We start from the raw sequence: 11,816 nt of genomic DNA, 5'->3' as shown, positions 1-11,816 counted from the left end.
CTGTTATCCAGCTCAAAGTAGCTCTACACCGTCTTGCTAGAATCCAGAGAGTTCTGACATTTAAATTGAGGCATTAATAACTTAGAAAGTGCACTTATTAAAAACCTCTGTTTACATCCCATAACGTTAGCTTTAGCTCCGTCCACTGGCATATTTGTATTGGTATATTGGTATATGTCATAGACATGCATAGCGTAGCAGGCGGCGCCAGGACGCAGGCTATGCGGAAAGGAGGTGTGGAGCTACTTTGAGCCTGAATAACAGTGTAAATAGCGATTTATCGGGGCAAATTATGAACCGTGTCACTCAGTCTGAAGGGTGTTTGGACAAACTGTTAAAATTTCTGGATCGCGGAGGTGTGCTCTTCAAAGGTAAGTACTTTTTATCATGTTTTACTACAACAAAAGTCCATTTTATACCAAAGTTCTCCTTTAAAGCAAGGCCATATCTCCTTTAAAGCAAGGCCAAGCCTCTAGGTGTTTAGGCATCTCCTAGAACATAGATACGCGGCCCGTGGCATGAAACGTCTGGCCGGTGAGGTTGTTTGAACTATAATGAACAATAATAAAAAATAAATAAGTAAAAGGCTTCGCTGGCAAATTGTACTTTTTAGTTTCCACCTGTTCTCGGCCTCCCTATCTCCTTATAAGGCTTTTTTCCCACCTGTATCTCAATTCAGTAGCTGGGGCAGCGGTAGTAAAATGGACTGCGAACCTCTGGTTCAATCCCCACATGAGGGGTGGTGTTTTTTTCTCTCCTACCTTCTTCTTCTTTTCTTCTTCCCTTCTTCTTGGGTTTACATGCTTAAAAAACAGATTTGTTTTTGTGGCCGCCACGTAAATCATTTGCCGATCCAACAGATCAGAAACAGGAGGTAAGTCAGGCCCGTAGCCAGCATTGTGATGGGGGGAATCTTTTTCCCCCCAAAAGTGGACTTCATTTAGTTCTCTACTCCAATGCCCCCTAAATACACGAGCACACTTTAAACCTTTTAATTTAGACATATTTTATTCATTATAAGTTTTGTTGTGAATCTGTTGTTGCTGTCCTTATTTGTTCGTCTGTTGCTCCCCACTGTTAACATAAATTTGATATAAATGTAAGTGTTACTCAAACTTCCTACATCTGTAATGTGACTTCATTGTCTGTCTCTGTTGCTCACCTCAGTTGTCTGTTGCTTTGTTCCATTGTCTCTGTTGCTGCCCTCTATTGTCTGTCTCTGATGTTGCTGTCCTTTATTGTCTATCTCTCTACTATTGACATAAATAGATAAGAATTACTTCATTAGGTACACTATCGGTATGGTCATTAAAACTTAAACATGAATTAATAATAATATAAATTGAAGTGTTCTGTCTTATTCAAATCTTCCTACAACTGTGCTGGGACTTCGTTGCCCCCACCCCCCCTTTCAGCTCGCTGAACTCGGCGCCTGATTGGCTGACAGAGCTCATTTGCATACCGTCTGGTCTGTGAGGGTCTGCTGATTCATTAGATATGCGTGGGTTCGTGGAGCGACACATAATCCGCTTTTAATAACGCGTTAAATTTGATATTTTTTTCTGCCTCAAATTATTTCAAGCGCTGTTTGGATATATGTGAGAATTACTGGTGACTGGATTGATGGATTTTCTTAAGTTTGGAGGCGTTTTGAAGGTAAGAGTGTGGGGGAAGCGCTGGAGGGGGTTGGGTGTGTGTCTCGAGTGTCCTGAGGTAACTTAACGTTAAACACAAAGCGAGAGACAAGCAGATTTAAACTGTAAACACAGTTCCGTAATCCGGAGAGGCAGACAGTTCGAATGGTGTATAACATGTCCGCATTCGATCAAATATGCACGTACGAAAAACGCAAATATGAAAATAATATTTCATAACTTTCATAAACTAGGCATATTTCGCCCTAAATGTTTATTTTCTGAAAGGAGATACGGCTAAATAGGCTAGATAACTGAACTGAACGAACCCTTCGATCCCCCCTGGCTACTGGCCTGTAAGTAAACACGTGTCATAGTCTGTGTCAAAGTGTTCAAAACTTAAGATACATTCACATTATCAGGCGGAAGTGACTCAAATCTGATATTTTGCTCAATGTGGCTCAGATCTGATCATGGCTGTGTGAAACTGCAAAATCTGATATTTTTCAAATCAGATGAGTCACTTTCATATATGGTCCTAAATACGTATCCGATCCACGGACATGTGACATGAATGTGAACGGTCAGAACAGAATTCATGTGTGTTTTTGCTTGGATTTGAGCAATGTGGCCTGTAATGTGAACATTGTCTCTTGTGTCTCTAAGGCTGAGGTGGCAAGATGCGAATCCCTAAAACAGAACAGCCAAATTACAGTTAGCAAAAAAAGCTTTGTAGACAGATAAGACCAAGATTAACCTGTTTCATACTTCATTGGTAGAAGGCATCAATGATTTCAACAGCACAGACCACTTTCTCCCATTTATTTGTTTTAGATCCATCTTACAATGGAAGGCATTTTAAATTACAAAAGTCCAATGGAGGCATCTCACATTGTAAAAGGAAACTTTGTCACAACATAAGTCTAGACTGCGAATAAAAAGGCTGGAGCAAATCCAGGGAGGAAGGAAGAGCTGATGGAGAGAGTATTGCATTGTTTTGGTTACTTACATTTCATTTTAAATAAGTCTGCATTTCACATGACTGTCTTCAAAACAAAAAGACCCAACAACATAAATGCATATAGTCTGCACATCTGAACACCCACAGTGTGTCAAAGCACGTGGGCCTGGGTACATTTCTAAGACATCTTTAAAAATGATCTTCAGCCAGTCTGGGTCTGATATCCAATGAATTTTCCATACAATGCTGTAATAAGCAACCCACAACCCTACATACTGTAATTCAATAAAAGCACTCTATATAAAAACGGTCCTTAATAACAAATGGAAATAAACAAGGTTGTGGAGCTGCTTTACAAGTGGGGAAATCTTAGAACAGGATTTCTTCTGAACTGAGATTAAGAATGATCTTGGACCGGATTACACAGTCAGTAGATTCTACGTTGGAATTTCTTTCTTTTTTAGTCCAAAGCCAGAACTTAATCTGTGCCTAGACAGCCAGCCCAGACCCAAACACACAGATTCAACTAGTACAGGAGGGTCTGTTATTCTTGCCTGATGTTTCCTCGGCATGGAATGGTATTGTTGTTTAGTAACTCTGCATGCTGTAGTTGAACATTGAGAACATTGAGAAGTTGTGAAGAGTTTCTGCTTCTGTGATGTTTTTTTGTAAGCTTATGTGAAAGAACAGGAGAGAACCTGCAATGGAAAATCAAAGTGTGCCTCAAGTTTTCTCAAGTCAAATCCAGATTTGACCAGTTTTTCCTTTCTCGAGTTAGAAATCTCGGTACACCAGCACCAAGGTAGTCCACGTGAAAAAGAAGAAAGAAAAAAACCTGCATGAGGTGTTTTTTGTTTTTTTTTGGCAGCCGTCCTTTTAAAATCCACTCTCTTGTGTCTCTTTTTTCACTTTATGACCGGTGCCCCATTTCAAATTATTATTATTTTAATTCAATTGTGAGTGGCCAAACTTTCTCTCTCTCAAGCCAATACACTCTTTCCGTATGTGCTTTGTCTATTAAAAGTCTTTTGGTGTGCTCTTCCACTGTCCACCACTGTGGGGCAGTATTGTCCAGCAACAGAACACTTCTGGAGAGCGTCGCTTGGAGAGAATGGGTCTCAGATGAGGGGCTACGTTATCAAAGCTGAGTGGCTCGGCAATGAAGCTTTATGACTGGCCTGACAGGCCTGAGCTCAGAAGTTGAGTTTGGTGATGGGCCGCTCCCTGCCAGTTTCTGTGGTTTGGCTGTTGATGCGTTTGCGGTTGCGCTTCATCTTGGACAGGTCCTTGTCGAACACCTCACCAGAGCGCAGTGCTGAGACCAGGTCATCAAACTCTCCCCCGTCATCCTCCCCGTTCTCTTTAGCCTTCCGGGCCTTTCTCTCCTTCTCTCTCTGCTCCTTTAGCTGTAAGAGGAGAAGAAGAGCAGGATGTGACACAGTGTGACAGATAGTTACAGCAGTCAGCTTACCTTTGTTACCTTACAACCACAAACTTAAATGTATTTAATTGAGATTTTAAGAGATAGACCAGCACAAAGTAGAACAAAATTGTGAAGTGGAATAAAAATGTTGCATGTTTTTCAACATTTTAATCAAATAAAAATCTGAAAAGTGTCAGCCCCCCTATATCACTACATAGTAGAGCCATTCGCTGTAATTACAGCTCTAAGTGCTTTGGGGTTTGTCTCTACCAGCTTTGCGCATCCAGAGACAGAGATTTTTGCCCATTCTTCTTTATAAAACAGCTCAAGCTCAGCCAAGTTGGATGGAAAACATTTGTGAACAGCACAGATGCTTAATGGGATTTAAGTTAGAACTTTGAGTGGGTCATTGTAACACACGGATATACTTTGTTTAGGGTCATAGTCTTGTTGGAAGGGGAATCTTCGTCCCAGTCTTAAGTAATTTGCCTCCAACAGTTTTTTTTTCCAGGATTGTCCTGTATTTAGCTCCATCCAGCTTCTCATCAACTCTGCTTTTCTTCAGCAGAGACAGAAAATCTGGTCATTTCCACAGCATGATGCTGCCACCACCATGTTTCAAAGTTGGGATGGTTACATTTCTGACACACATAGAGCTTTACATTTAGGCCACAAAATTCTTCTTTGGTCTCATCTGACCACCTTCCACATGTTTGCTGTGTGCACATGGCTTGTGTCTTTCTTTCAACAACGGTTTTCTTTTTGCCACTCTTCCATAAAGGCCAGATTTGTGGAGTGCACAACTAATAGTTGTCCTCAGGACAGTTTCTCTCACTTGAGCTGTGGATTTCTGTAGCTCCTCCAGAGTGACCATGGGCCATTATACTGTGTGATCGGTCAGTTTGGGTGGACATCTTGTTAGGTTTGCAGTCGTAGAATACTTTTTCTATTTTTGGGATTTGTTTTTAAAACACAACCTTGATTTAAACTTCTCCACAACTTTATCTCTGACCTCTCTGCTGAGTTGCTTGACCTTCATGATGCTGTTGGTTAATTAGTGTTCTCTAACAAACCACTGAGGGCAATACAGAACAGCTGTATTTATACTGAAACTAAACTCTTATAACTAATTAGATGACTTCTAAAGGCAGGTGATTGTATTGGATTTTATTTAGGGGGTTCAGAGTAAAGGAGGCTAAATATTTTTGCACATCACACTTTTCAGATTTTCATTTGATTAAAAAGTTTGAAAACCTTGTTTTGGTCTATCACTTAAAATTTTAATAAAGTACATTTAAATTAGTGTTTGTAAGATGACAAAATATGAAATATTCCACTGTATACTGTTCTATAAATTCAACTCACTTAAATTATGGTTTATGGACATTATGATTCATGTTATGTTTTCATAGACATGGTAAAGAATAGACATTACATCAGTCTCATCAACTGCCCAAAAAATGACAGATTTCATGAGTGATTATAGGCTTGCTGCCCAGTCATCTGCCTTTAATCAGAAGATACAGTTTTGCAGTGAACATAAGACAAAAGAAAAAGGAAGCCTTTCACTTTCATGTTCATGTGTCTTTAAATGAGAGATGAAATTAATTTCAGCTTAACTGTGTACCACCACTTTAAACCATGTGATGTTCTTCACATTTGATTACATAAAATATGTAATTTGATCGGCCTGAGTACTTTTTTATGGAAATATACAGGTTGAATTTCTCACCTGAGCCTCCATGCGTGCCCGACGCTCCTCCTCTTCCTTGCGTCTGCGCATGTTCTCGTTCTCCTGCCGAGCCTCAGTGAAGGACTGCAGGAACTGGTCAAAGATGCCGAAGAACTCGTCCGGCTGCATCTTCCCAGAATCTTCACCAAAGTGCTTAACTGCCTTCTCAAACTGTGGAATATAAAAGCAAAAGGAGTTTAGCATTACACATGAATGTGCCTTAGAACATTAAACAGCCTTTTTTTAATATAAATATGGACCAGATAACGCTGTAAAGTAAATGCATGGATGTGAAGCTCTCAGTGCATAATCATTTACAATGAACACTATACAATTATTTAAAAGCATTAAATAAATTCAGTAATAAGGACGTGATGTAAAAGTAGTAATTTAAGGATATAAAAAAAGTGTATCCTGCTTTTGTTTTGCACCTTAACTTAGGGCGTTTTCACACCTGTAGTTCGTTTCTCTGGTTGGAATCAGTTGATGAGTTTGTTTACTAGGAGCGTTTTCTCCCTCTGTTTCGTTTTGTTTCACACAGACATAAATCTAAATGCACCAAAACGTGCACCAATAAACCACGCGAGCAGACTGTGTCCTCTGATTGGTCAGAGCTATCTGGCGTAGGAGTAAATATACATGTACAAAAAAAGTAAAAATAGCTAGTAAAATTCTGTTTCAGCACGTATATCTGTGCTTTAACACTGAACGCTAAAACGCTGCGCCTTCAGACACAGTGTTTGGACGTGCAGCGCAGACGTATACAAAATAAATCGAGTCACGCGGCTGTGAGAAGTGAACACAGCACAGGCCGCACGTGCATGGACACAGCCAGATAACGCTAATTACCACAGCTATGTACAAACACTAATATATCAGTTTAAACTGCGCCTCATCATCAGTTTAGCTCAATGGACTATATTTAATAGACCAAATAGTGCTGGTGTGAAAACGCCCTTGGGCTACGTTCACATTACCAGGCTGAAGTGACTCAAATCTGATTTTATGCTGAATTCATTCTAAAGCAACTGGATGGGGCACTTCACTTCAGAGAGCACAGTTCTAGTGCTCCACAGCTCTTTAAACATTAGGCCTGACACCAATAGATTTATGTTGATCTGCTCCAGAGAGTCTTATTCTACTGGCAATCCTGCTCTACATAGAGGCAAAATGAATGAGTAGAGTTGGTGTGAGCGAGTGTTACATGGATGAGACATTCCACTTCTGAAGTTGACTCCAGACTGAGACCGGCAAAAAACATGATCAAGTCCGAGACCGAGACCAGATTAAGATTTTAAAATAAAAATTAAAATGCTATTCCTTTTTATTCTAAAATTTGAAAAAAAAAACAATCACAATTTACCTCAAACTTCTCATCACTAAGGTTAGCTAGCGCATCACTAATGGTAGTTCTCTCCCTGGTAACATTGGTATTTTATCTAGCTTGTCGCTAAGGTTAGCTAGTTCATCGCTAAGGTTAGCTAGCTTGTCACTAATGGTAGTTCTCTCCCTGGTAGCATTAGTATTTTAGTTAGCTCATCGCTAAGGCTAGCTAGCTTGTCACTTATGGTAGTTCTCTACCCGGTAATGTTAGTATTTTAGCTAGCTTGTCGCTAAGGTTAGCTAGCTCATTGCTAAGGTTAGCTAACTCATTGTTGGCTTTAGTTCTCTTCCCGGTAACATTAGTGTGTAATTTAGCTTGTCGCTAATGTTAGCTAGCTTTTTGCTAAGGTTAGCTGGCTTGTTGCTAGCTTTAGTTCTGTTCCTGGTAACATTAGCATGTAATTTAGCTTATTTCTAAGCTTAGCTAGCTTGTTGCTAAGGTTAGCTAGCTTTAGTTCTCTTCCCGGGAAACATTCCTGGCTGATTCCAAACAAGGTCACGAACGAGACAAGACAGAGACCACTCATTTTGGGTCTCGAGACCGAGACGGGACTCCAGTACTACAACACTAGTGGTTATGATTGTGAACAGCAGCATCTGGCTAGAAATGTCCCTGTGAACAGACAAGTGACTCACATCCACACTCAATCCAAGAATGCCCCACATGTATTGGCAGATCAGTCCCCGCAGATCAGTGCAGGGAATTTTGCCTTCATGGGACACAATACTTAGTCTTATTAAGTCAGTCATGTCAGTAAAGAAATAAACCACTAAAAATGCTCATTTTAGTTTGAATGGGTTTTACTATTCACAAAATAACCATAGTTAGTCTTTTTAAAATCTGCCAAAGAAAACATCTTAGCTTTTACAAAATGATTGGGATTAAAATAAGTGGCACTGAGAGTAAGGGCACATGTAAAGCAGAGGAAAACACTCAGTAGGGGTTTAATGAAGCTGCAGTAAATGAACCCTGTCACGCACTGCTGCAGTTTTTCTACTGGTAGCTCAGGTCAGAGTTCTGTCGTTAAGCTGTGTTTTACTGGTGGCTGATTACAGCCTGTACGAGAGAGGGGAGTGTACAGAGAGAAAGGGGACGCTGCCGTGGCACCAACACAGCCTCGTGCCTCCTCTCCACAGGAGAAGAGGCCTAACCTCCCCACAATGTCTTTGATGTGCTTTTATCACTGCCATATGGGCCAAGCCCTCCGTAGGGCAGCTTGCACTTTAGCCAAAGGGCCTGTTTCAAGTTTTTATTCTATTCCCTCCCTCCATCATTCCTTCTGCTCCTCCTTCTATCTCTTAATATCATATTTACTATCACTGCTATTAATTCATCACTATCTCTGCTATTTATACATCATTCAACTTGCATTTACTGAATGTATTTTGAACAGCATTAGTGGTTCACACTGAGGTTAATTATTATACAGAAATAATACTGGTTCTAAGTGTGATTTTGAGATTGACCGTTCTGTTTCTTGTTTGCTACTCAGAGTATTCAAAGACAGAAAGTCCTGTTGGGTCAGTATAATGTTTACAAATTTTCTGACCGATGAGGCCATATGTGGGGGGGGGGGGGGGGGGGAACTATATCAGGTGTAAAATCTCATTATTTTTATTTTTATTTATTGTACTTTTTTATCTATTTTTCCAGTTTTCTAGTTCTTCTTTATCAGTTTAATTGATTGTTTAAGACTAAATTAGAAGACAATTTGAAAAAAAATTGTTTTCATTTAGTACACGTTTTAATTGCAATTTTCTAGCTTTTTATTTCTGCCCACAATCCGAATTTCAGAACAAATAATAATAATAATAAAAAAAACTATTTTACTAAATTTTGTAACAAAAAACACTAATGGCACAATCTAAATATTTGTTACAATATACATGGACATTTCCTGAAATTCTGATTGTGTGGGTCACAAATAAAAAACCTGAAAACTGGGACAATGGAATAATAACTATTTCTTTTTTTTTACTATACTAAATAAACAAAATTAAATAATGAAGTTTTACACCCAGTGTTATTTTTTTTAATTCAGCTTCATACGGTCATAAAATGTAACTAAAAAGAGGTTACACTGACCCTGACTGGTATGCTAATTGACGATAGTGTAACCCAACATGTTCTCCTTTCAGCACGGACGTAACACTCAAAAGCCAACATTATGTGTGTGTCCTGTTCCGCCTTTACGTCCTGTAGGGCCCCCAGGGGCAGAGCAGAGTGCCAGGGTCACTACATAGGAAGTGCTCACAGTAAGAGGGCGGAGGTCAACTCCTGCATACAGCAGGCAGAAGCTCAGGCTCTGCTGCAGCCTGTTTCCACAGCTGGTCTCTGAAGGAAACACAGGGAGCCCTGAACTGCCTCTCACTCAACACCTTACACAAACACACGTGCACACACACTCACCAGTTCCTTGGCTTCATTGAGAGAATCTTCCACATCAGAGAAGCTGAAACTGGCCAACGTGACGAACTGGCTGACCACAGACACAAACTTATCCCCCACCTCCTGAGGACGCTTCTTCTGGAAGTCCAGCTCCTGTATGTGATAAAAGATCAGAGAGATGCTCATGGGGAGAAGTGAATAGAAGCTCTGAGAACCAAGAAACAGATGTAGGAAAGTACAGCAAGTACAGTATGCTTGATATTTGGGCAGGTAACTGAAAACATCATGAACTAATAAGAGCTTACACTTTCCACACTCTTCAAGCCGCTGCGCAGGTTGTTGATCTCCTTCTCCAACTCAGTCATACTGCATCAAAGTAAAAGAGAACATGTCAGATGAGAAGGTATGACACTGCTTTTACCACTGAAAACATGCTGCGCAATATTATAATAGAAGCACACACTTTTCTTAAATCTTAAAGGGTCATTTTTGAGCCACATACTGAGTGAAAGCAAAGTAGAATTCCTGGTTTTATTTCTAGACAATTATATATATTATAATTGTCTGAAGTATAGAAAAATCTAACAAACGAATCTAACAAAAGTAACAATGCAAACAGTTTTTGGACAAAATAGGTAAACATCCACACATTCAGTTTTTTTTTTTTTTTTTACAGCTATAAGAAATCTTTGGTGAAATGAAGCGTTCACTTACTTTTTCTAGCCTGCATTCTAGCCTGTATTGTGGATGTTTGCCTGTTATTGTGCCTTTAAAATAATGATCCGATGATATTCAATGCAGAAACCAATGATACATGACATATTATGATACAAATTTTGAATAAGACTTAACACCCAACAATATATGTAAACCTTACCTTGTTCTTTTGTAACCATAAAAACAATATAATTAACTGAGAAATTGAGAAATAATTAACTAATATTTTATACTTTCACCAATGCAAACACCATGAATGGACAACAGAAATGTATTGTTCATATGTTGTACTCAGTGCGCTAACAACTTCTACAACATTCAGATAATATTACATAAAGTAAAGGCAGAGTAAAACATAACATACATGGTGGGTTTCTGTATTTTTCACTCTTCTCAGTGAACATGAAAGACTGTAATAAATTCATCAAAGATATCAAATATTCTTCACTAATATAAAATTACAACCCAGTTGTGGCTTGGCTGCTATTCTGAGCAGTGAGCTATTCTTAGCAAAAAAAAAATCTCAAAGCTTTCTGTGTGGGACAGACAGACAACTGTCCTCTATCATCAGCAGACAAACGGACCCCTGTGCAGGACAACTGTAGAGATAGAGGTTTACGTACAGTGATTGCAAAAACTGCAACCGCATCGAGTACGCACTCACAGCCATTCATTCACACATCTGTTGATCATCACACACACATTTACGAGATGTGCTTCAGGGCTCTTGGTTGAGACATTCATTTGGATGAGGCAATGAGAGCAGCTAGCAGACGCGGACAGACATTAGACTGTGAAAAGTGTCATCACTCCCTTTGAACAATGGCCATTCTGCCTGAGGAAAAGTGATACACAGAGACCCAGTGTGATCTTTGCACTCTTTTTTCCAATCTCTCAAATGAGATCAAGAGTTGGACCGGTCTTGTGACCGATTCACTCGGGGAGCACGCGTTATCGCATTAAACCATCCCGGCTGAACAGTGGCTCTGACGATGAAAGAATAGCTTTTATGGAAACTTAGTTTTTGGTCTAATGAATGCTGTAACTTTTCAATGTTTAGGTTTTAAACATGGTACTGTAAAAAGACAATACTTCTTTTTTAGCATGAGCCACAATGTTTAGGTAAGCTGTTCTCTGATCTGAGAACCAATTTGTAAAAGCTTGACTATAACATCAATAAATACTGGTGTTTTAATCCTAAAGCATTTTCTTCATTGCAATGTATGTTTATTTGATGTTACAGTCAGGATTTCTGGTTCCGACATACAAATGAATGAGAAAAATTAACAGAGAGTCTTGGAGAAAAAGAAAAGCATTAGTCACAGTAAATCTGTGCCTAGTTAAAGTAAGGGGAATATGGTTGTCTGAAGACACAGATCCCCTGAACTAGCATTTTGATGAAGATGATGATGATGACCATGATGTACAACATGGTCTAACATATCAGGCCATATTCTCTCAAAGAAGTTTAGCTGGTTTGAGATCTGGTCTTTGAAAAAAAAAAAACACATCACATGATCTACATCAATGTGACTCCATTTGCCCTGTAGGCACATCCTAGAAAAGACTTCCCATCA

The 11,816-nt window shown here is 39.4% G+C and overlaps 1 protein-coding gene across 4 annotated transcripts in view; it reads right to left on the bottom strand.

Annotated features, from left to right (window-relative positions):
* Window positions 1-2,441: 2,441 nt before the first annotated feature.
* The window catches only part of daam1b (dishevelled associated activator of morphogenesis 1b), a 109,312-nt gene continuing 99,937 nt past the window's right edge, over window positions 2,442-11,816 (bottom strand). For all 4 annotated transcript variants that reach the window (XM_007238744.4, XM_015602853.3, XM_007238743.4 and 1 more), the window contains 4 exons: window positions 9,828-9,888; window positions 9,544-9,675; window positions 5,751-5,921; window positions 2,442-4,001 (listed from right to left, as the gene is read on the bottom strand). In XM_007238744.4, coding sequence (XP_007238806.2) covers window positions 3,789-4,001; window positions 5,751-5,921; window positions 9,544-9,675; window positions 9,828-9,888 — 577 coding nt within the window. In that variant the 3' untranslated portion in view covers window positions 2,442-3,788. The remainder of the gene's footprint in view (window positions 4,002-5,750; window positions 5,922-9,543; window positions 9,676-9,827; window positions 9,889-11,816) is intronic.

The sequence above is a fragment of the Astyanax mexicanus genome, chromosome 1 (genome assembly GCF_023375975.1).
Source record: "Astyanax mexicanus isolate ESR-SI-001 chromosome 1, AstMex3_surface, whole genome shotgun sequence".
Classification (NCBI taxonomy): domain Eukaryota; kingdom Metazoa; phylum Chordata; class Actinopteri; order Characiformes; family Acestrorhamphidae; genus Astyanax; species Astyanax mexicanus.
The sequence above is the reverse complement of the archived record's forward strand: the minus strand, read 5'-3'. Positions and strand labels throughout refer to the sequence as shown.